The sequence below is a fragment of the Peromyscus maniculatus genome, chromosome 11 (genome assembly GCF_049852395.1).
Source record: "Peromyscus maniculatus bairdii isolate BWxNUB_F1_BW_parent chromosome 11, HU_Pman_BW_mat_3.1, whole genome shotgun sequence".
Taxonomy (NCBI): domain Eukaryota; kingdom Metazoa; phylum Chordata; class Mammalia; order Rodentia; family Cricetidae; genus Peromyscus; species Peromyscus maniculatus.
Window position 1 is genome coordinate 44782803 of NC_134862.1, and position 24432 is coordinate 44807234.

A 24432-nucleotide genomic window follows, 5' to 3' on the forward strand; every position below is an offset into this window, starting at 1 on the left:
ACATGAGAGCCTATCTAAAAAGCAAACAAAAAAACTCAAACAAACAAAAAAGAGTGCAATGCTATGCCTGAGGTTAACATTCTTAATGCTCCACCTAACCTTTCCCTAGGCACTCCATGTTAGCCTTGGGGTGATGGGGCTTGCACTTCCACTTTCCTGAGTACCCTGAAAGGTCTGTGCCACCCACAGTAGGCTCTGGAGTACTTGATGCTGCCATGAGCTCAGAGCCATGGGAAGGGAGCAATTGCACAGCCCTCTGGGTACCCGCCCAGCACTGTCACACCAACCCTGTTCTGGAGGGCACAGGCTCTGGAAAAACAACCAAGTAGAAATAAATAAATAAAGACTTCTTGGATGCCCAGTTAATTCTTTTTTTCCATCTTCTTAGGCCTCTAGGGCTCTCTCTAGCAATACAGTAAGGCTCCTGGGAGCAGGAGCAGGCTGCTGCATCTTTTACCCCTGGGATACACTCTTTTCCAGTATTTCTAAAGACATGTGACAAAATGAAACTACAGTCAATGTAGGAAGTGAGACACAGAGGTACCTACCACCTTACCGTTAGTTCAGGGTGCTGTAAAAATAAGCACACACACTGAGTGACTTATAAACAACAGAAATGTGTTACTTGTGGCTTGAAAGATGGGAAAGCCACCGATCAAGGTACCAGTAGATTCAGAGTCTGGCTAGGACTCGCTTTTTGGGCTTATAGATGCAGCTTATAGAGGCTCTTCCCTTTGCAGCCTCGTGATGGGGGGAGTATGGGTCTGGTCTCTTGCCCTCTCCTTATATAAGGATACTGATCTTATTTGGGAGGGCTCCACCTAGTCACCTCATAAGGCTGTCACTTTGAGGATTGGGATTTCAATATATGGATCTGGGGGAAAGACACAGAAATGTTGAGCAACGAAACCTATTACTTTGGATGATAACTTAAACTTTCATCTAAGAAATTCAGACTACAGCATGTGCCTTCAGAGCAATAGAAGAACTCACAAAGGGCAGATGTGCCTTAATAAGTAGGAACAGCCGGGCGGCAGTGGCGCACGCCTTTAAACCCAGCACTCGGGAGGCAGAGCCACGCGGATCTCTGTGAGTTCGAGGCCAGCCTGGTCTACAGAGCGAGATCCAGGAGAGGCACCAAAACTACACAGAGAAACCCTGTCTTGAAAAAGACCCCCCCCCCAAAAAAAAAAAGTAGGAACAATGGGTTAATCCAAGATGTTGGGAGTCATCTAACTCTTGGGTAGGTTTGCTTCATACAGTTGATATTAATAATTCACCTATGGCTAGGACAACAGGCCCATCAGAGTACACCTGAAAACCGAACGCAAAGGAGAGACTGAGAGCCCAGCTGCTCTGGGATCCTGGGACCAGGAAGGGATAGCCAGTTGACGGAACAGGCCCTGGGATTAGCTCCCGCAAGTGAGGGTGGGGACATCTTGGCAGGCTCTTCACCGCCCACTATCAGAAAACTTTGCTTTCTACCAAAACGGCACACATTTTTCTTTTGCCACCAACGTCCCTCACTGGGAATCCCCTGTCCTGATTTTGCCTCTTTCCATATGGTGACAATAATGGTAAAGATCAGCATCAAATTCAAACATCTATCTCACTTTGGGCTTCTTACACAAGTGGCCTGGTAAACTGTGTTAACAAAACAAGATGGAGTATTAAAGACTCTAAATCCGGCTGTTACTCTCCATGGCAATTCGGGGGATGGGACTCGGTACCCAGGGATGCTCAGAGGTACCCAGGGATGCGCAGAGGCGAAGGTTCAGGGAGCAAAACCGTCCGTCCGTCTCCCTTTCTGGGAAACCTTCGTGCCAACCGTTCTTCAGCCTGGAAATGCTCCAGCTCCATACGGACGCTACCCGCCTCGGGCCGACCAACCCTTCAAGACAGAAAGCGGTGCAGTCAGGGCGGGGCAAACGAGGGCATCGGAGAAAATAAAATTACAGCTTTCTCCGCAAGCGCCCCGCCACCCTCCTCCCGGCCGCCGCGGGTCCCCGCCGCCCCGCCCGCGGGCGCTGGCCCAGGCCGCGCGCAAGACTGGAGCGCGCTCGGGTGCGAGCAGGACGCGGCCCGGCCCGCGGGAGGGCGGCGGCGGCGGGGGAGGAGGAGGCGCTGAGGCCACACCCATCGGCGAGCGGATCCGCGGGCAGCGCGTCGTCGGCCGCCGCGCTCCAGCCTCCGCCCGCACCGAGCCGCGGGACCCGGCCGCACCGGGGAGGGGCCGCTCCGGGCCGCAGCGCGAGGGCAGCGAGGGCGGCGGGGACCCGGCACCGGGCGCGGCCGGCGGCAGCGACCATGATCGCTTTGTTTAACAAGCTGCTGGACTGGTTCAAGGCCCTGTTCTGGAAGGAGGAAATGGAGCTCACGCTGGTGGGGCTGCAGTACTCGGGCAAGACCACCTTCGTCAACGTGATCGCGGTACGAGCGAGGGCAGATGTGTCAGCCCGCGCCGCGCCCTGGGCAACCCGAGTCGCCACCTGGCGTGGCCGGGTACCGCCGTCACCCGGCAGGGAGGAGCCGGCTCCGGGCGCTTGGGGCCTAGCACGGTTCTTGGGGGACCAGCTGGCGTGCTACCCGTTCTCAGGCCTGGGCTGGGATGGCAGGGCTGGGGGCGGGGGAGCGAGGACGAGGGGACGAGAGCTGGAGTTCCGGGGCTGGAGGCACCCAGAGGTCTCCGGGCACCCGGAACCCGCCGCAGGCTGACAGGCCCCCGTGGATCGCGCACAGGGGGGCATGACAGGGCGAAAGTGGCCGGGCCTTCCCGCTCGGCGCGTGGAGGGTCACGGGACGCGCGTCCCGGAGCGTGGTACCAGGGGGCCCTCCCAGCCCAGCCCCACCCCGAGGGCTCTGTCTCCCCCTTGCTGGACGCGGAAGCCCCGGCTCATTTGGGCGGGGGGAAGGTATCCCTAGAGGCTGAGGAGTCAGCTGAGGTCTTGACTCTAACCCAGACTCCTCCCCCCGAACCTGTCCCGGGGCTGCGGTATCGCCAGGGTCCAGGAAGGGTGGCACCATAAAGGGAGTTGGGAGACTCCGCTTGGCTCAGAAGTTGCAAGAGTCGGTACTGTGGACCCGAGAGGATGAGCTGGAGGGGCGCCATCCACCTGGAGATGGGCGAGAGAGCCGCTCTGAGGGCTTTGGGGAGTCAGGCCTGGGGGGTGGGGTGACTGCAGTTGTATGTCTGTGCCAGAGGAATGGTGGAGAAGGAGTTAAATTTTCTCTTTAAAAAAAGAGGAAGATGAGCTCCCTGGGTGTGTGAGCTGAGCTGCAGTAATGGCTGCAGCCTGTATTTCAAAGCTAGGCAGGACTGGGCTTTGGGGACCCGGGAAAGCTTGGGACAGGGGCATAGTTTTTCTCCAAACCTAGCCCCATTCCCAAAGATGGGTTTTTCAAGAGAACTGTGAATTAGCCAGATACAGGTTAAAAAAAAAAAATGATGATGATGATGTGTAGGTCTGCAAAGGTGTGTGGCCAGCCAGCTTCGGTACCGCCGCTTGACTGTATGGTATTGTTGCCCAACCTTGAAGCCCCACAGGGCTCAGCATCCTTGCTGGAGAGCCCTTTAGAGGGGCTATTAGTATATCGGGAAGCTGGAAGGCTGGATGGATTTGGGACTTGATGGACTGGGCATGGGCACTCGCTCTCTCTCCCCTAACCATGCTCTGCCATTGACCTCTATACCCTCCTCTACCCAGCGTCCCTTTTTATTCCACAGGACCTCTGCTGAGGTTTGGGGCAGAATGTTTTTCTGAACTAACACGGGTCCCTGGCTTCCTGCCTGCCATGCTGTGTCCTTGGGATCAGAAACCCTGGTTAGTCTTGGTGTTGACTTGCCTCTTAGGCTATCAGCAGGAAATCAACACCTGGATTTCCACCTGTCTCTGCAGACCTAGGTGGCTTGGTTTGGGGGCATTTAGGTCTGGGATATGTTTCTGGTATTTCTCAAAAGGAGAAGCCAGCAGCTTGGGCTCAGTCTAGCCATCACCTCCTGTCCCTAGGGAAGCTCTTCTCATGGGGTGCTAGTGAAGCCATGCGTCTGTGTAGGGATACGCAGATACCTAGGTGAGTTCAACTTCCTGGCCTGGACCTGCCCTTCAAGGCCAGCATCTTCTCAGAATATGGAAGGCTTTGACAGGTCAGGGATGGAAACCAAATTCTCCAAATTCTCCTGCCAGAGTCAAGAGGTTCTTTGAAACTAAGCATGATGGAGCATGCCTGTAACCCCATCACTCTGGATGTTGAGACAGGATCCCAAGTTTGAGAGCAGCCTGGGCCATAGAGAGAGACTTAGTCTCAAAAAAAAAAAAGAAGAAGGAAATAAAGTTTTTATGATATCCAACATTCCTCCATTCCCTAGCTCCTATGTTCTCCATTTTGATACAAAATTTGCCACTAAAAGAGAAGCTAAATTTCCCTTCTCTAAAGAGACTCTAACTACCCCCTAGGGGGCTGCAGGGAATTCCAGCATCCGGGTAACTCCAGCCTTCTGGAGCCCACCGGAGCCCCCACAGACATTCTGCCACTCTATACAATCACAGAGACCCGGGGACCCCTGGGCTCTGTGCCCATGCCCACCACTGACTCTGAATTGCCTTTGCCTGTTCACTTGGCCTCTGTTTGTCTCGGCAAACAGAGAAAAACCCTTGTTTTTCTCTGGACTCTGAGATCTGGCTGTGAATAGGAATTGAGTTTAGTGAGCCCAGATGCTCAGCAGGTTAACGTGAACTAGAAAGAAAGTATAGAAAGAGCCATGCAGTCGGTCTAAGAAACTGAAGCTCTACTGAGTGCTAAGAAAGCTGGGGTGCTAGAAAAGTGGGAGACAGGTTTTGTCCAAGAGAAGCAAGAAAGCCATTCTGTCTCCTGGGAGACAGTCTGGCCTTGACCTCTCGTCCCTTGTCTCGTCTCCCTAGGTGTGTGTTGCTGTGCCCATCAAGGAGGTCATTTCAAAAGTCTTAAGATAAGAAAGGCTGTCACCATAGAAGAACAGGTCTTGAAACCAGCTTGGGATACATGAGACCCTATCTCAAAAAGAGAAAAGAAAAAAAAAGAAAAAATGACCTAGAGTGGATTCAAGTGTGAGACAAAAAGATGAGGTTACATGACGTAAAGTTGTTTCCATCCTTACAGGAAGAATTTGAGTCATTAGCAGGGAAATTAAATCATAGTCTGATTGCAACCTAGCTCCAGTTCACAACTGAGCAGAAGAAACTCTGGGTGTCGGAGGACCTGTCTGTCGGATAGTCTCCTACCATCCCACTTTGCCAGTGGTCACATTCTTCCAGGATACACTCTCATCTCTTTGGGAGTATATGGACCTTCTAGTTCCCAAAGACCAGTGACAGTTCCATGCTGCATCAGATCTACTCACAAGCACTTTGTGGGGCATATTCATCAGGAGCCCTACAGTCTTGGCTGTTCTGGGGTCCTGAAGGAGGATTACTTGAGCCCAGGAGTTATCGCCCGCCCATTCAAGTGCTAGCCAGGTCCAGCCTTGCTTAGCTTCTGAGGTCAGACAAAATCAGGCACTTTCAGGGTTCTATAGCTTAATTATCTCTAAGCTAGCCTGGTGACATAGCCTAAATTCAATACCAGGATTCCACAAAGGTTGCAGGAGAGAATCAACTTCCAGAAGTTAGCTTCTGACCACCACAGGCATGCTGTGGTATGTGTGCATGCACACACATGCGCAGAGAGAGAGAGAGGGGGGGGGGGGAAGAAGTAAATAACTAAATATAAATTAAATTATATGGTAAGATGTGTATAGGCCTTTGTTTTTTGAGCTAGGATCTCATATAGCCCAGGCTGACCTCAAACTTACTATTTAGTTGAGGCTGACCTTGAACTCTTGATTCTTCCCCCTCCACCTCCTGATTGCTGGGGTTCCAGGAGTGTACCGATACACTCTGTAGTTAGTATACACTGCTATGCCGTTCCCATAAGGGACTTGAGTATCTTCAGGTATGGGTAATTGAGGTGGGCCCTGGACCAACCCCTGTGGATACCAGAGGATGATTATACATCCAGGGGGCTCAGAGGACCTCCAAAACCCAGCTGTGGTCCTCAAACGCAGAATCCCTGCTGTCCCTTGTCACTGGGCATTGAGCGATTCCTGCAGATGCAAGGGAGTAGAACACTGATCCAGTCTGTCTGGGGGACTTCACGGAGGCTGCCAGGCACTGAGTGAGAGCTGGCTATCTCCTGCTCCCTGGCTAGTGGTCCAAGCCCTTGGCCTCTGTATGGGACTCAAGCAAATTAGTGCACTATCTGATGGGAGTCAAAAGGATGTGGTAAAGGTGTCGACTGTCACTCTTAGCTTAAAGGTAGAGTCGGCTCCCTCCCCTGTGGCCTTCTCCCTCCCCTGTCCTTACCCGTGAATGTGAAGATAGCCTGGGAGGAGTTCCGTCTGGCCTAATTTGAAGCCTGTGGCTACTTTAGAATAAATCAGAGATTTTAGAAACATTGTATGGGGGAAAGAGAAAACTACTAGAAACTAAAAAGAATTATGGGAAGTAGAATTACTCTTAGCTCCGGGATAGTCAACAAGCTCTAATGCTGTGACTATAGACCTGGCTCCTCCCCCCCCCCCCCCCCCCCCCCGGAAGCTTTCAACCCGGTAGGGAGACACATATCGGTAAATAATAGAGATTGTGGATTACCCATGCTAGAGTACTACAAATCAACACTGTAAATAGTCCTGGAATTATTTAGTATGCATTACATTTTGAAGGTAGTGAATTTGGTCCCAACCCACCCACCCAGACAGTCTTGTTATATAGCCCAGGCTGCCTGAATCTCTCTTTGTAGACCAAGCTGGCCTCAAACTCTCAGAGAACCACCTGCCTCTACCTCCCCATGCTGGGATTAAAGGCGTGCGCCACCACACTCAACTCCTCCTGATTTTTTTTAAAAAGATTTATTTTTATTTATTATGTGTACAATGTTCTGTCTGCATGTATGTCTACAGGCCAGAAGAGGGCACCAGATCTCATTACAGATGGTTGTGAGCCACCATGTGGGTGCTGGGAATTGAACTCAGGACCTCTGGAAGAGCAGTCAGTGTTCTTAACCTCTGAGCCATCTCTCCAGCCCTCCTCCTGATTTTTTAAAAAAACAATTTTCTCCTAGTTTGGCAATGTGCCTGCTTTCCTTGGTGTGTCTCTTGCGTTGGGCCTCTTTCCCTGGGAAGAAATGTATTGTCCTTCTAGATCAATTGGAGGCTGAGTAAAGGGGCTGCTGGTAGCAAGAACCGTGGGTTAGAGCTTGGGAAGGCTTTCTCCCTGTCCAGACTGAGAGACTCAGATTACCTAAGGACTGTGAGCCTCTTCCCCATAGGGCTCCAGGTATTGACGGTACCTAGGCTGATGACTGCCCATCCTGCCTGAAGGGAGGAGGCTTTCGAGAGACCTCCCATGAAAACTCTGAGAAAGTCTGGCCTGACTGATAGGGTCACCCTGCAGCCTGTTGTCTCTGCCCCCCAGGGAGGGCATAGCCGGCTGCTGTCCCTGTTTTGCATCTTTTCCGATGCTGGCTCTTCTTTCTAGTCAGGACAGTTCAACGAGGACATGATCCCCACTGTGGGCTTCAACATGCGCAAAATCACCAAAGGGAACGTGACCATCAAGGTGAGGGCCGGGGCTGCCGAGAACCCCCTGTGTTTGGGAGGGCAACCGAGGCCCCAGGGGAGAGCCAGCCAGGGGAGGGCAGAGTGGCATCATCCTGTTGCTGGGGACACCCTGTTGTCCTGGGAGAAGGGAGCTGAAGACCAGGTAGAGGGGTGGGAGAGAGGAAAACCAGGAGAGAGAAAGAGGTAGGACCCACAGGGTAGCGTGCAGGGGGCGGGGTAGCGGGGACAGCGGAAGAGAAGCCGGGGATCCAAATGGCTTTCGGTTGTCTGCCTGCTCCTGAGGATCCCCTCTCCCCACCCTCTCTTTACTCAGCTCTGGGACATTGGGGGACAGCCCCGTTTCCGAAGCATGTGGGAACGCTACTGCAGAGGAGTGAGTGCCATCGTGTAAGTAGTGTCTCCCCCACACACACACCACACACACACACACACACACACACACACACACACACACACACACACACCATACCCACCCCCGGCAAGGACTTCACACCTGACGGAGAGTCCCATAGACATGGTCTCTGGTTCATACTTGGTGCCTGGACGTGGCTTGCTTGTATTTTACATGCTGTGTATTTTAGTAAATATATACTCTGGGCCATAGCACCTAATTAGAGAGCTGGCCACCCGGGCCTGGAGTGTCACTTAGGGCACTGTCCCCCGACTCAAATCATCATGTCTTGAATTTTGGGTGATTCTAGTGATTCCTTTCCCTTGCCTGGTAATTTTATCTAGACAGGGGGTGTAACTTTGTCAGAAAGCTCTTAAAGCTGTTGCCTAGCATGTATAAGGCTCTGGATTCAACTCCAGTCCCACATAAACACGAACCAAAACAAAGAAAGAAAGAAAAGAAAAAGAAAGGCAGGGGGGGAATGTATGCCCAGCTTAGTTTTCTTAATAGAATAAAAAAAAATTTTTTTTTCTTTTGAGACAGGGACTCACTGTGTAGACCTGGCTGGCCTGAATCTCACTGGGTCTCACTATGTAGCCCAGGCTAGCCTCTAACTCAGATTCCAACTCTCAAGTACTGGTATTAAATGCATGCACACTATGCCCAGCTTAAACCTGATTTTTAAGAGACAAGCATCATAGCTGGATGGTGGCGCACACCTTTAATCCCAGCGCTCAGGAGGCAGAGGCAGGTGGGTCTCTGAGTTCCAGGCCAACCTGGTCTACAGAGTGAGTTCCAGGACAGCCAGGACTACACAGAGAAACCTGTTTGAAAGAAAGAAAGCAAGAAAGAGAGAGAGAGAGAGAGAGAGAGAGAGAGAGAGAGAGAGAGAGAGAGAGAGAAAAGAAAAGAAAAAGAAAAAAACCAATCATCATACCCTGTGCCTTAGGAGGGAATCCGTTTCTTTTTCCTCTCTACCCCTGTCTAGACTTCCCATGACAATGTAAGTGGGTCACTTTGGGCCAGACTTACAGCTAATCCTATAGGCCCCAGCTTCCTCAGAGGACAGAAGCCTGCCCCGCTTTGCCCCTGTGGGTTGGGACAGCGTTCTCTGAGTCAGACCAGGGTGGTCCATTTCTCCAGAGGTGACCAGGAGGTGGAGGAAGAGGAACCAGAGGCGTTCTTCCCCTCAGCAGCCCCTCTTCCTGCCTGCCTCCCCCAGGTATATGGTGGATGCTGCGGACCAGGAGAAGATTGAGGCCTCCAAGAATGAGCTCCACAACCTGCTAGACAAGCCTCAGCTGCAAGGCATCCCGGTCAGCCAGTGATGGAGTGGGTGGGAGAGGGTGGGCCGGAAGTCACTGCGGGGGAGACTGCCCCATGCAGGGGTGCCCTTGTCCTAACCCTCCTCGGCTTCTCTCCCGAATAGGTCTTAGTCCTTGGTAACAAGCGAGACCTCGCAGGAGCGCTAGATGAGAAGGAGCTGATTGAGAAAATGTGAGCTGAGTGGCCTTTCTTTGTGTGCTCCATCCAACTCCCCAAATTCCCCAGCTGACAACACTTCTGGGCTGGGCCTGGTGCTATTCCCAGTGTTCACCACTTGGTGGCAGCAGAACACATCTTTCCAGGAGCCTCGCCCTCTTCTTGTCACCCTTTGGCCAAGAAAAAGACCCTGCCTTCCCCTGGCCCATACCCCTTGGCTGCCCCAGCCTCTGCAGAGTCTGCTCTGGTCTCCCCCGCAGGAATTTGTCTGCTATCCAGGACCGAGAGATCTGCTGCTACTCCATCTCCTGCAAGGAGAAGGACAACATAGGTATGCGGCTTTGGGACGTTGCTGGCGCTCTCCCAGGAGTGGCCCGGTGGAAGGGGGAGGGGAGGGGGACTTCCGATGTGGTAGCACAGGACTCTGGGAGGTTCCTGCCCTGCACCTGTCTTTAGTCCTTGGATGCAGCAGGCAGATCTGCTCACCGAGAGGAGCCACCCACTGCCTCTTCTACAACTGAGGTTGTCTTGGCTTGGTTGGACCGGGTATTCCAGGCCCCTCTGCCTTGGTTTGCTGGGGCTTTGTTGTGTCTCTCCTGTCACTAGTTTGGAGCTGTCGTTGGGGGCGTTGCGGGGAGGTCACAGCTCTAGGCTTGACCCTGGCTGCAATTTTAGGAGCTGGGATTAACTGTTGATTACCTCCCAGGCCTTCTCTGCAGAGTGGCCTGCACACAGGCAGGCCTCATGACTTTCTCTCTTTGTCTCCGCTCAGACATCACCCTACAGTGGCTTATCCAACACTCAAAGTCACGGAGAAGCTGAGGCTGTGGCTCTCCTCCTTCGGACCAGGGACCACAGTCACCGAACCGGAAGCCGAGCTCCCCGCCCAACCCTGTTGTCTCCCCTAAACCCACTTCTCCTCACCCAGTGTGGGGAGGGCCCTCTGGGGCTCCTAGAGTCCCATTCTGCTGAGGTTTGAACTCCTGTTTTTATTGTAAAATAAATTTCGCCCCATCCGGTCCCCTCACCTCTCTCCCTTTCTCTCTGTCCCCTCACCCAGCCCCGCCTCCCTCCCCTCCCGACAGCCCTGGCCCCGCAACCTGTCCTCACCTCTGTCCCGTCCTCTGCCTCCCTTTTCAACACTGTTTTTGTCCTGTGTGTACAGTATATATATGTATATATATTTTAATTTTTTAATTTAAGCAAAGACTTAAGATCAACCATTTGATGCTGCAGGGGCCAATCAGGACCTGGGAGGGGCAAACTGGCAAGATGGGAAGAGGTGCAGGGTCCACTTGGGGCAAGTTCAGATGCAAAAAAGGTGGAGGCTGGCACTTGGGGCAGGTACCAGCCTGGCCACTGGTGATCGTCCCCGTGTCCCGTAAAGTATTTCTGTCTCCCAGAATAGGGCCTGGATCCTCAGGCCAACGGGAGCCTCCTCTTCTGTCCCCAGCCTTGGTAGGGCCACCAGGCGTAACCAGGTAGCAGAGGCCGCCAGGCTCAAGTGGGAGGAGCCAGTGTCCATGCCATCCCAGTGACCCCGCCCCCCTCCTCACTCTTCCTGGGCCCCAGCTCCTGCCTCTCCCCAGGGCCCCCACCTCCATGGCCCATTTCACTTTCTGTTCTCATTTCGCAGAGTGGTACAAGGAGAGAACTCAGCATGGGGGGTCGGTTCTTGGGGTTTTGTTTGTTTGTTTGTTTGTTTAATTTAATGATTTGTAAAGTGATGCTCCTCTTCCTTTTTAACTACACTTTTCAGCTCATATTTAACCTCTGTTTGGAAAATGATTCTTGTAACTGTACATTTTTTTTTTTTGCCTCCTAATAATGACAACAATAAATTACCAATTTTGTGTTGGGGGCGTGTATGGTGCCGCAGTTGTCTTCCACAGATGCCCCTGGCCAGCAGACGCACAGGGACGGCAGCACCCCTCACACAGGGAAGGCCACGGGGTGCCACACCCACCGGGAACACGTGCTCACACTGGAAACACAATGGCCTGTCACCAGACAGCCTCCCACGCGCACGTGAGTCTGGGCTGTGGCGTCGCCGCTTCTCATTCATCGCAGGCTCGTGTAGCCGGCCGCTGCCAAGTGCTTCTGAGCAGGGAGTCAGAGGAAATGCTCGGACCCGGCCCGTGCTTGCCGTGTTCAGACAGAGTTGCTGTTTCTTGGCGGCCGCGTCGACCCACAGCCCCTCTCCATGCCATGCCTGCCTGTCCCCCTAGAGTCAAAACTGGATGAGTTAATACCTGATCCAGGGGCTGGAGAGCTGACTCGGAATTTAAAAGCAAAAGTTGAGCCGGAACCAGAATTCTGCCCCTACCTCCTCATTCCCAGTCTCCACCAGGAAGAAATCAAATGTCCTCCAGGGGTATCCCGGGCCTGCAGAGTCTCTTCCGCTCTCCTAGCGTCCATACTACCGGTCTCTTGGAAAGGGTCCAACCATTACTCTGGACAGAACTCCTACCTGCCCGGGGGCCCTCCTTGGTTCAACGTGAATCCAGCCTTAGCTAGTTGTACACTGACCCCCCATCTCCTGGACACTGCCCCCCCCCCCCCCCCCCCCCCCCCCCCCGCCTCTTGTTCTGCCTCCCTTCAGCCTGGCAAATAGACTGGAATCGTGCCCCGTAGAATGTCTTCACCCTGCCTCTGCAGGAAGAAGCAGCCACCTTGGTCCCTGGTTTATGAGGGGACTTGGCCTAGGCTACTATCGATCCGTGAATAGACTCAGCCTTGAGGAGGCTTTCCTCCTGCTGAGGGAATGTGAAGAAAGTGTCTGGGGATTTAGCTCTGTGGCAGAGCGCTGACCTAGTGTGCAGTAGACCAGGCCCTGGCTTCCACTGACTGCGTGAGGAGAAGGCGTGAGGAAAACTGGATGGAGTTTGCCACCAGCTAACTGATTCTCAGGAGCTTCCCAACCCCCTAAGAGTAAGGTGTACCCCTGGGCTAGGAAGGAGGATGGTGGGCCCAGGCTATGTCTCCTGCCCTACATCTGGGAGAGGACCATTGTTCTCATCCACTGGGAGGTTTCTACACTGAGCTGCTTCTCGGGGCCTGTGTCCTCCAAGTGAGATTCAAGAGAGAAGATGAGCTGATGATCAGTCCATGAAAATCATTGCCCTGCACAGGGAATTCATGCAACAGACGTGCAGGAGGGCCCAAACAACCTGTTCCTTGACTAGGGAACCAACCATGTATGTATAGAAACCATCCTGTGTGGGTTCTCTGATGCCAAAACTGGATGAGTTAATACCTGGCCAAGGGCTGGAGAGCTGGCTCCCAGTTTAAGAGCATGTTCTGCTCTTACAGAGGACATGGGTTTGGTTCCTGGCGCCCATGTCAGGTGGCTCCAGGAGTGAACACTTCTGACCTCTGCAGGCTCTGTACCCCTGTGCATGTACCCCACAGATACACACACACACACACACACACACACACACACACACACACACACACACTTAAAAATGATAAAAATAAACATTAAAACATACCCGGCAAAGTCTACTCCATATTGCTAGAGATTTGGATTCTCAAAGGCATGGAGCCTTGCTTATGCCAAGTGCTTAACACCCCCATCTCTCAACCCCTTTTTTGGTGATGGAGGTGGAGCCCAGGGCCTTGAACGTGCTAGGCAAGCAGTGGACCACTGAGCCCCAGCCCCAGCACATGGCATATCCAGCCTCATAATGGCCATAGGCCTCTGTGAAGGAGAGGTGGTTTCCCCGAGTGGGAAGCTGAAACGGTTGTTAAGCAGGTCTACTCAAGACCCAGGGCAAAGGATAGAGATGAGCTAGGACGAAGATACCCCATGGGGGCATATCTGAGGGCACCCGCCCCCACCCGGCATCTGTCGACTGGCCCCCTGCTGTGGACGTCAGCATCTCTTTCTGAGCATCCCAGCTCAAGTCCACTGCCCACTCTCGAGCCAGCCACCCCACCCCCAAAGCCTGGGACCCCTGAGCAACAAATCCCACATTGTTCCCCAGCTGGCTCAGGCTGGAGGAATAATGGCTCTTTCCCAAGGCTGGCTGGCCTGCTGACTGGTTTTGTAAGCCATTCACGTCGGCAGGCTTGGAAGGTGGCCGCAGCGTAGGGTCTCGGGGCCACCATCTCTCCCCCTTCAGCTCTGGGCCAGCCAGCGGGCAGGAGGGAGGTCCAGAGTGTGCCCTTTGTGGAAGAGGCTACCAAACAGGATGCTGATCCACCACCACCACCCCTCCGAGCCTTCCATTCCCTGACTTCACCTCACATCACCCCGGCCCACCCCTCCTCCCTTCGGAAGCCATTGGTGCGTGCAGGACTGGGGTGGGGGCAGAAGTTGGGGAAGCAGAACCTTTCTGGTCCTGTTCAACGTGGGCCCACCTTTGCTCCCTGTCCAGCTACCACACACACACACACACACACACACACACACACACACACACACAAAGTTTCTAAAGACGAAGCTGGCAACTTTGGTCACTGTAGCAACAGGTCTGCCGAGAAATGGGTGGGTGTCCTTCTCCAGCACAAAGGGTGTGCGTATGGCAGCTCCATCACTTAGCAACAGCCTCCCTCTCTCTTGGCCGGCATCACTGGCCCTGGGGGGGGGGGGGGGCGGTGCCCGTGATCGAGAACAAGGCTGTTCAGATTCCGGGTAGCGGGGAGGGAGACTTGGACACTCCAGCGGACCAAGGCCCAAGGACATGGGTGTTTGGGCAAAGAAGAATGGAACTGGGCTGCTCGTGACCCCGTGCCCTTGGGGACTTAAGCTGGTAGAGGTTCTAGACTGGCCTGATGAGCACGTCTCTGTGGGACCCAGAGCTGAGCTCCAGAGAAGGGCGGCTCCCGAAAAGCTGGGCGTGTGGGAGGTGGACACCAGTAGCCCAGGCTGAGCCCCACTTCTGGCTTATAGTCCAGCAGAGAGAAGGGGTCCTTTGGAAGTGCCTCGGGGGTAGAGCTGGGGGATTTCAAGGGCAGGGACCAGGAGGAGGAGCTGCTGGGTACGCTGGGACCTACTATGGAACTCTGCTGGGAAGGGTGGTATGGTAGGGGGGTGGGGGCCGGTGGGGGTAGGCAGCTGGGTCATCTCAGAGCCAAACAGTCCATTCTAAGAAACTGAACAAGAGCCACTGTTAGAGGGAGGGAGGGAGGCTGAGGAGCCTTGTGGCTCACGAAAGGAAGGCCTCTGGATTTCCTCAAATGGGGGCTTTGTGGAGAGGGTGAGCGGAGGCGGGGGCCCTGGAGGCGAGTGGGTTGACTTCCCAGGGGCAGCTGTGTTTAGCTCTGGATAAGGGTTTAGTGCCCAGTTCCCGAAGCCTTTCCTCCTCTGTCCCTCAAAAGCTATGACATCCTTAGAACCCCTCCCCCAAGGAAGGACAACAAAATATAGGCTCGGGCCAAGGGGACTGCGGGTCCAGGAAAAGGCCTGGCTGCATGTCTAGGTACTGTCCAGTCATGGACAAGGAAGTTCAGTGGGCACAGGGTTGTGGTACCTACTTTATTGTTTTTCCAGAATGGCCTTCTACAGGAAAATGCCTAAGAGGAGGTGGGGGGTTGAACGGTGTGACTGGGCCACCTCAGAGAATGGAAGACAGACGTGAGAGAATCCTCTGGGAAGAGACACTGAGGGCTAAGACAGGCCCACTTCAGAGAATGGAGTACCGAGCCTGGTTAGGTCGGGCCCCCATGAAGTCCCCGGTCCAGGATGGGAGCCGAGGTGGGACTTGAGAAGGGGTGCTCAGCGGACCTATAGTCCGATTCCAGGACCGAAGGGAGGGCAGCCAAGGGCCACGCCTAGCTCTGAGATGGCCAAATCGAGACTCTGGGCAACTCTAATGACCTAGACAGATCTCCACCTACAAGCGGGAGGGACGGGGCTGGCAGGTCCCTCAGCGCGTAAGAGTGGCAGACGGGGCTCTGACAAGCCCACACCTTGACGAAATGAGCCAAGTCCATCTCTCAACAGCAAGATGAGAAGTTGACGTGAGGCCTGTGGGAAAGAACCGGCAGACTGTCTTGAGATGGGATGGCCCCCCTCTGCACCTGCTCCCGTGCCCCGCTAGACTCAGCAAGGGGTGCCCAGGGGCAGGAGCGGGGGTGACTCCCTGGGCTTATGGAAGTAGATGGAGGAAGAAGACACTTCGGTCTTCAGCTTGCTGTCCGCGCCGACCGTCGCCGGAGAGTCCGAGGCACCGCCACACTCCTCACAGCAGCAGCAGCAGCAGCAATCCAGAAAGGCCTGGCCCAGGGGTCTGCAGACGCACAGGAGGAGCACGGGGGTGATGGCCCCCTTGAAGAAGGTGGAGAACTGGTTGACGAGGCCCAGGAGGTCCAGGGTCTGCCGGGTGAGCTCAGTGGAGAGGTAGGCCACCACGATGTTGCAGACGTTCTCAGGGAGGGTGCAGAAGGCGTAGACCACAGTCAGGCCCACCACCGTGCTGTTGAGCTGTCTCTCACACTGCTCGTGCTTGCCCGCCCTACACTCGGGCTTCCGGCCCGGTGGGCCCCGCACCCGCCACGTCACCAGCTGGCAGGTGACAGTGAAGAGGATGGGCAGACAGAAGTAGCAACCGAAGTACCACCACATGCGGGCATTCTGGTAGGTCATCACCAGGGAGTAGAGAGATTCAGGCAGGTTGGCTGAAGGTTTCATGATACACGAGTCCACGGTCCCCGCGGCGGGAGCGGGCTCTTGCGCCAGCTGCCACAGCAGGAGTTCAGGCACAGCCAGCATCATGGAGCCCACCCAGATGACAGCCAGCTTAGCCAGGATGGACTGGCATCGCTCAATGGGCCTCACCTTCGGCAGGGTGCTGGTGGCCACATGGAAGCGGTCTATGCCCAGAGCACAGAGACTAAAGGTTGTGACTCCCAGGGAGGAGACCTGTGAACAAGGATGTAGAAGAAGCCAGAGTGCTCAGTTGGTGGGGGCCAAGAGGTTTCAGGCTGAGTAAGAACCTGAGTTACACATGAACAGAAGGTAACAGCTGCTATTGGCGGAGCGCTTTCCACCCATCGGGCACTCCCTACATGTCACAAACTCTCAACCGTGTCCCGCTGAAGTGTCAATGCACACTTGTAATCCTAGCACTCCAGTCAGCCATCCGTCGGAAGAAGTGGAGACACGGGCATAAAGTGACTTGTCCACCACTACACAGCTGATGAACGGTAAAACGGAGGTGGGTACACATCCCTGTTCCTTTTTCCACTTCCCAAGCTGGGGTGTGCTAGACCCACCTCCCACAGACCCTGAGGTCCCTCAGACACTGGAAGTCACCTCTGAGGAAGAACCAGGACAAAGACATAGAAAGCGGGCTTAGCCTGGGCGCGATGGTGTGTGCCTGTTGTCCCAGAACTTGAGAGACAGAGGAGGGAAGATCAGGAGTTCAAGGCCAACCTTGACCATGCTAGATTCAAGGCTAGCGTGGGATATATGAGACCCTGTCTCCAAACGGAAGGAAGGAAGGAAGGAAGGAAGGAAGGAAGGAAGGAAGGAAGGAAGGAAGGAAGGAAGGAAGGAAGGAAGGAAGGAAGGAAGGAAGGAAAGAGAGGAAGAAAAGAATGAATGGACAGATTTCGGATTTTTGCGGTTCCTTCCCGCACCATCTCCTGTGAGTTCATTGGGCTAAGGACCAGGGAATGTGGCCTGCTCTCCGCTGTTTTCCCCCTGCCTGCATTGTCCTAAGCAGTCAGTCCAACACCGTGGGGTGCAGCCCCTGCGATCGGCCTGTGCCCACCATCCCTGTGCACTGTTTATCCAGCAGAAGAGAGGAAGAGGCCAGAAGAGCAGGGAGGAAGTGCCAGCTGGCCCGAAAGAAGAGCTCCTGAGCAGCTAGCTGATGGGTCTCACTGGGGGTTTGTGCCCCCTCCTCCTCCTGCTTAAATTCTTCCCTTCTCTGGCCGGGGCAACACAATCCACGGCTTATTTGCGCTGCCACCAAGGTCCTTTGTAAGAACCCCAACCCCCTCTCTTGGCAGGGGAATCCAGGCCTACAGAGGAGCTGCCTCCAGCCTCTGGCAAAACAACATTCTCTCTCCCTCTCCTCTCCTACATCTCAGAAACTATTCTAAATCTTACCAAGGCGCCATCCTGGAGTCTTCCCTACAGGAGAGTTCTGGGCAGCGGCAGAGGCTCATAGCCTCATGCAAAAGTTCTAATGTGTTTGCCTCCTTCTCTCTTCTCCTTAAGCCATGCCCAAATAAACGCCACCATCGTCTAAATTAATTCTGAGCACTTCATGGACATTACCCATTTTAATCCTTTAAGAATGAGGACTAGCCGGGCGGTGGTGGCACACACCTTTAATCCCAGCACTGGGGAGGCAGAGCCAGGCGGATCTCTGTGAGTTCGAGGCCAGGCTGGGCTACCAAGGGAGCTCCAGGAAAGGCGCAAAGCTACGCAGAGAAACCCTGTCTCGAGAAAAAAAAAAAAAAAAAAAAAAAAAAGAATGAGGACTAGGGCTGGAGAGATAGCTCAGAGGTTAAGAGCAGTGGCTGCTCTTCCAGAGGTCCTGAGTTCAATTCCCAGCAACCACATGGTGGCTCACAACCATCTGTAATGAAATCTGGTCTGAAGGTACACATGCAGGTAGAACACTGTATACATAATAAATAAATAAATCTTTAAAAAAAAAAAAAAAAAAGAATGAGGACTAGCCGGGTGGTGGTAGCCCACACCTTTAATCCCAGCACTCGGGAGGCAGAGGCAGGTGGACCTCTGTGAGTTCAAGGCCAGTCTGGGCTACAGAGTGAGTTCCAGGAAAGGCACAAAGCTACACAGAGAAACCCTGTCTCGAAAAAAAAAAGGGGGGGGGGCTGCAGAGATGGCTCAGAGGTTAAGAGCACTGACTGCTCTTCCAAAGGTCCTGAGTTCAATTCCCAGCAACCACATGGTGGCTTGCCAACCATCTGTAATGAGATCTGGTGCCCTCTTCTGGCCTGCAGGCGGAACACTGTATTTATTATATATATATATATATATATATATAAAGTAAATCTTTAAAAAAAAGAAAAGAAAAAAAAGAATGAGGACTAACCAGGTATAGTGACACACACCTGTAATCCTAGCACTCACGACAACCAGGAGGTCAAGATCATCGTCCATTACATAGTGAATCTGAGGCCAGCTGGAACTATGGAAAGAAAAAAGGGAAGGAAGGAAGGAAGGAAGGAAGGAAGGAAGGAAGGAAGGAAGGAAGGAAGGAAGGAAGGAAGGAAGGAAGGACAAAAGAGAAAAGAAAAGCAAGAAAGATTTGGGGCTAACCCAGTGACTGGGTGTGATGGCTCATGGAGTCCAAGGTCATCTTCGGCAACCTAGCAAGTTTGAGGTCAGCCTGGGCTACATAAGAGCCTATCTAAAAGTAGAATTGATAACACTAACAATAATTGTATAGTACAATAATAGCAGCTGAGCATGGCTACTCGGCCTTCAAAACCTCAATTAATTGGGTGGCTAAGGCAAAAGAATAAAAATCCGGAGGCCTACCCAGACTACAGAGTGAGTCCAGCTTGAACAACTTAGTCAGAACCTGTCTCAAAATTAATATAAAAAAAAGACCTGGCAATATAGATCAGTAGTAGTGGTGGTGGATTATTGATCTAGCATGCACAAGGCCTTGAGTTCAATCCCCGCTGCTAAAAAGGGGGTGGGGTGGGGCGGCGGAGTGGGGGGTTGGAGGCATAACTCAGCAGGAGAATGCCTGCCTATGTGGAAAGCTCTGGGTTCAACCCCGAGTGCTGCCAAAAAGAAACCTAGCCAGCTGGATGTGGTGGCACACACCTACACTCCCAGCCCTTTGGAGGAGGTAAGAGGCCTGCCCTTAGCTTGAGTCTGGGCTACAGCTGTAGTAAGAACCAGGCCAGCTAGGGTTACAATGGGAGTCTCAAAATAATAGCAAAGAGTGCCAGGCGGTGGTTGCGCACGCCTTTAATCCCAGCACTCGGGAGGCAGAGCTAGGCGGATCTCTGTGAGTTCAAGGCCCGCCTGGGCTACAAAGTGAGTTCCAGGAAAGGCGCAAAGCTACGCAGAGAAACGCTGTCTTGAAAAACAAATAATAATAATAATAATAATAATAATAATAATAATAATAATAGCAAAGAGCTTTGGAGCTTCCGGTGTGCATGCTTAGTTATGCGTGGAGCCCTAGGTTTACCCCCAGCTCATTCAGATAGTTGTCATCCTAGATAAGAACACTGAGATTTAGGCAGGTTAAATAATTTACCGACATTGCTTGGACAAAGAGCCCAGTTTCTAATATAATCTGTCCAATTCCAAAGCGATGTGCTGGCCCAGCACAGTGGTCCACTTATTCCCAAATTCAGGAGGCAGAGGCAGACGGATCTCTGTGAGTTGGAGACCAACCTGGTTTACATGGCAAGTTCCAGGCCTGCCAGGGCTACATGGTGAGACCTTTTCTAAAATAAAACCAACAAACAGATACCCTACCCAGAGTTTGTGTGTCTAACCCCTTAGCCCACCTAGGCAGTGAGTATCAGGTGACAGATAAGGTTTAAAAGCCAATGTCAGGCATGGTGGCACATGACTTTATTCCTAGCACTTAGGAGACAGAGACAGGTGGATCTCAGTGAGTTTGAGGCCAGCCAGGTCTACACACCTAGTTCCAGACTGGGAAGGGCCACATAATGAGATGGTCCATCAAACAAAAGAAGATGCAGGGACCATGTTGAATTGTAGGGTCTCTTTTAATCTGGGAGGCCCTGGACCACCAAACAGATGATGTCCATGGGCTAGGAGTACAGGAAGAAACCATCTCAACTGCTACACCTCACAGAGTGACCAATCTTGAAATATCCCTAACATACAGCTAGCTGGGGGTTTGGACCTGTGTCAAATGCCTGATCCTGATACTAGTTCATGGGGAGGCCATTATTCCCTTCACGATTCCCCTTGTAGCTAAGGTTTATTTTTGTAATGTGTTTATTTTACTTATGTGTATGATTGTTTCTGCCTGCATGTATGTAAGTGTACCATGTGTGTGCCTTATACTCATGGAATTCAGAAGCGGGCATCAATCCCTTGAAACTGGAGTTATGGATGATTGTGAACCACCATGTGAGTACGAGGAACCAAATCCAAGTTCTCTGAAAGAGCAGCAAGCACTCTTAACTCCTGAACCATCTCTCCAGCCCCCTGTAGCCATGATTTAAAACATTGTTCCCACTGGATGTGATGGTGTATGCTTTTAGTACCAGCACTTGGGAGAGAGAGGCAAGAGATTCTCTGTGAGTTCGAGGCCAGACTGGTCTACATACTAAGTTCCAGAACAGCCAGGACTATATAGAGAAACCCTGCCTCAGAGAGAGAGAGACAGACAGAGACAGAGACAGACAGACAGAGAGAGAGACAGAGAGGAGGCTGTTCCTGCCAACTGTGATGATATAGGTCTGTAATCCCACCAATCAGGAGATTGAAGCAGAAATACTGTGAGTTTAATTATAAACCAGCCTTGACTACATAGTGAAATCCTATCTAATAAAAAAAGGGGGAAGAGAGGTGTAGTAGCTCGTGTCCATTATCTCAGCACTTTGGAGGTAGAGATAAGTGGATCAGGAGTTCAAGGTCATCCTTAACTATATAGTAAGTTTGAAGCTAGTCTGAGCTATAGGAGATATTGTCTCAACAAAACAAAACAAACACACACAAACAAATAAACAAACAAACAAATAAATAAATAAATAAGACTAGGCTGAGGCAGAAAATCACTGTAAATTTGAGGCCAGCTTGGTCTGTACAGTGAGTTCTACAGCAGCCTGAGCTACAGAGTGAGACCCTGTCTTTAAAAAAATAAAAAGGACAAGAGAGAGAGAAAATGTAAAAACAAATCTAGAAATAAAGAATAAAAACAAAGGAAAGCTGCTCACTGTTTTGAGCTATCACAAACACAAAAGCCTTCACACATGGGTAGATGCGTGCAGTGATTTGATTAAGATGTCTCCTTGTGATCTACACAGTCATTCTCATCCTCGTATTTAACTTAACATGGAAGTCCCCATTCAGGGATGCTCAGTGCTACACTTTAGAACTGTAGAGCAAGCCAGCTAGAAGGGCCATCTGGTCTACCCTCCATGCTTGAAAGCTAAGGCAATGAGGAGAGACGGGCTCTGTCCAGTGACGAGCATAGCACAGTGACAGAGCCAGAATTTCTACCAGCTCTAGTACCCAAGGGTGGGGCTTGCCTTTCAGAGAAGCCTTAGGAGGAGGGTAAAGGAGATGACCTTGAAGGTAGCAATAAACTTGGTCAGGAAGGAGGGAGGGCCTGTCCTGGTGGCTCAACACCACTGACTCAACCTGGGGGTGTTGGTAGGAAACTGGGGTCCCCCTCGGGTATTGCTAGGTTGTCAGGATACAGAAGGGTTAAAAAGAGGAGCCATGGGTCCAGGGCAGGCAAGAGGCACAATAAAAGGAAAAGGGGACTCCAAAAGAAAGAGAGATTTCTTGGGTGGAGCCATCAGAGACAGCTCAGAACCTAGAAAAAAGGTGAAGCATCTACACAGTTACTCCCAAAGCAGAAGCCCAGGTTAGACTCAAGCCGTGGTCTGACACTTCTGCCTGTTCGTCTGGCCTGACTTGCTTTCCTGAGGGCTACCAGAAGCCAATATTGATTGAGTTTGTCCCCTTTTCTGATAGAGTTTACCTCCTTCCACAATGACACAGAGAAAACCAGTTGAGTGGGAACCCCCCCAGAGTGCTGGGGTTATACCTACCTACAGATCTGCTTTCTGGGTCTCTGTAGAGACTGGAGTCCCTTCCCTGAACCGCAGGCTTACAGCCGGGCGATAGAAAGACATACTCACCTCCATGAAGGGCACAGCCCGGCAAGAAACATCCCCCAGGAGCCTCTGCTTGGTGATCTCGTTGAAGATGACAATGGGGAGACAGAAGAAGAGGACCAGGAAGTCCCAGAGAGCCAGGCTGGCGAGGATGGAGTTCCACGCACTCTTCAAATAGTAGCTGTGCCACACAATACACATGACAGACAGATTGCCTACAATCCCCACAGCAAACACCACCAGAGCCAGGAGCATGACAGCATAGGCGGTGTAGGAGCTCTCCGTCACCGGATACAAGGGGTTCTGAATCTGCAGCCTCTGACTTGGTGTCCCGGTCAGGTTGACCCTCAGCTCTTCTCCACTATCTGGGGTGGCCCCTTCCTTGTCTGGGTTGGGGCTAGTGGCCACCCAAGTCTTGGTGGGCTGCAAGCCAGCAGGATGGATGGGCCTGGGGTACTCAGCCCACTCCCCAGGAACATAGTGCTGCACCTCCTTGGGCCCCTCGTCCTTGGTGCCTCTTCGGGGTCGACTCTGCTGCTCCTGGACCTTCGCTCTATGCCCACCCAGAGATGAGGTGGCCGTCCCAAAGACCCCAGTCAGCCCCACAGCCAACACTACGGGAAGAGAGACAGCCAGGGGCCACAGCCACCGCATGGCCAGGAGAGCAGGGTGCAGCTGCCTCCGAGAGGTGAGGGTAAGGGACCTAAGGGCTGCCTGGAATTAAAAGAGGCAGCTGGCAGCTGGGTCCGCCTCCAGTCAGGAGTCTGGCATGGCTGGCCCTTCCTCCAATCCTGTTGGCCATGGTCTGACCAGGGCCCTCTGCTGGACACTGAGCAAGTCTATGCAGCCCTCACACATCCGTCCTCCATCACGCCCCTTCTCAGGCTCTAAGGACAGACTGAACAGCCCTCAAAGGGACCAGGGAAATGGGGTTTGCTAAGTGATGCAGAGGCAGACTATAACTGGAGCACAATTCTACCCAATTTAAGGCCGAGCATGGTGATGATTCCTGTAATCCCAGCATTTGGGAGGTTGAGGCAGAAGGACAAGAGTTCAAGGTCAGTTTAGGCTACATTGCAAGACCCTATTTTTGCTTTGTTGATTAAAATAGAATTATAATAATTGCTGAAACCATTGGATACTTAGCTAGGTGTGCCACTCGGCTGGGTTCTTAATACATTTTGTGGAGAAGTGCTGTTGTGCTCCATTTCCCAGATTCCAAATATAAAGTTAATTCATGACTATGTAGTTGGTCCAAGGCAGAGCCAGGCTCACAGCCTGGATCTGACTCCACTGCCTTTTAACTCAGTGCTGGTCTCAGCAGGCAAGAGCCCATTCCTTGTCTCCTAGCCAGACAAACTCCCCAAGGAAAGCAGCAACAAGCAAAAACTTATAACAACACACTCTGGGATGGGGCATGACTTAGTGGTGGTATTTGCCTAGCATGCTTGAGGCACTGGAACCACAATAAAATAAAAACAAAAAATAAAAAATAAAATAAGCAGGGCAGTGGTGGCGCATGCCTTTAATCCCAGCACTCGGGAGGCAGAGACAGTCGGATCTCTGTGAGTTCGAGGTCTACAGAGTGAGTTCCAGGACAGGCTCCAAAGCTACACAGAGAAGCCCTGTCTCAAAAAACCATAAATAAGGGACTGGAGAGATGGCTCAGTGGTTAAGAACACTGACTGCTCTTCCAGAGGTACTGAGTTCAATTCCCAGCAACCACATGGTGGCATACAACCACCCGTAATGAGATGTCCTCTGCAAGGACACATGCAGGTAGAATACTATACACATAATAAATAAATATAAATTAAAAACCACAAATAAAATAAAATAAAAAATATGGAAGTATAGTCAAAAGTGCAAAAGACCAGGAATTTTCAGTGCGGAAAGAAAATGAATATGCAAATGAATAATTATAGCTCGGCCATGATAGATGCTATGAAAGGCAGGGTCAAGGTCAGAGGAGCCTGGGGTCGTCTGGAAGATCAGAAGTTCTCCAAAGCAAGATGACTTGAACAAAGCCTTTTAAAGGTTCCTGAGAGAAAGTAGGAAGGATGCTCCAGGCAGAAGATACAGCACATGCAATGGCAGTGTGTGTGTGTGTGTGTGTGTGTGTGTGTGTGTAAGTGGGTGATATTCCTGCCAC

At 52.3% G+C, this 24432-nt stretch overlaps 2 protein-coding genes across 2 annotated transcripts; one reads left to right on the forward strand and one right to left on the reverse strand.

Moving 5' to 3' along the window:
* The first annotated feature begins 2147 nt into the window (after positions 1–2147).
* On the forward strand, positions 2148–11364 carry Arl8a (ARF like GTPase 8A). Its single transcript, XM_006982449.4, has 7 exons — positions 2148–2430; positions 7551–7631; positions 7947–8020; positions 9247–9340; positions 9454–9521; positions 9767–9837; positions 10279–11364. The coding sequence occupies exons 1-7, from the start codon at positions 2308–2310 to the stop codon at positions 10326–10328; spliced, it is 561 nt and encodes a 186-aa protein (XP_006982511.1). The 5' UTR covers positions 2148–2307; the 3' UTR covers positions 10329–11364.
* A 3610-nt stretch (positions 11365–14974) lies between these two features.
* Gpr37l1 (G protein-coupled receptor 37 like 1) lies at positions 14975–23079 on the reverse strand. Its single transcript, XM_006982448.2, has 2 exons — positions 22305–23079; positions 14975–16374 (listed from the first exon to the last, which is right to left on the reverse strand). Exons 1-2 carry the CDS (start codon positions 22932–22934, stop codon positions 15556–15558), a joined length of 1449 nt encoding a protein of 482 aa, XP_006982510.1. The 5' UTR covers positions 22935–23079; the 3' UTR covers positions 14975–15555.
* Between the last annotated feature and the right edge of the window lie 1353 nt (positions 23080–24432).

Excerpts from the sequence above, each read along its gene's own strand:
- Gpr37l1 (XM_006982448.2), bottom strand. The coding sequence starts at position 22,934 with ATGCGGTGGCTGTGGCCCCTGGCTGTCTCTCTTCCCGTAGTGTTGGCT. Across the intron at positions 16,375-22,304 it reads GGGCTGTGCCCTTCATGGAG|GTCTCCTCCCTGGGAGTCAC; the intron begins GTGAGTATGTCT and ends CCTTGTTCACAG.
- Arl8a (XM_006982449.4), top strand. The coding sequence starts at position 2,308 with ATGATCGCTTTGTTTAACAAGCTGCTGGACTGGTTCAAGGCCCTGTTC. Across the intron at positions 2,431-7,550 it reads CCTTCGTCAACGTGATCGCG|TCAGGACAGTTCAACGAGGA; the intron begins GTACGAGCGAGG and ends TCTTCTTTCTAG. Across the intron at positions 7,632-7,946 it reads AAGGGAACGTGACCATCAAG|CTCTGGGACATTGGGGGACA; the intron begins GTGAGGGCCGGG and ends CTCTTTACTCAG.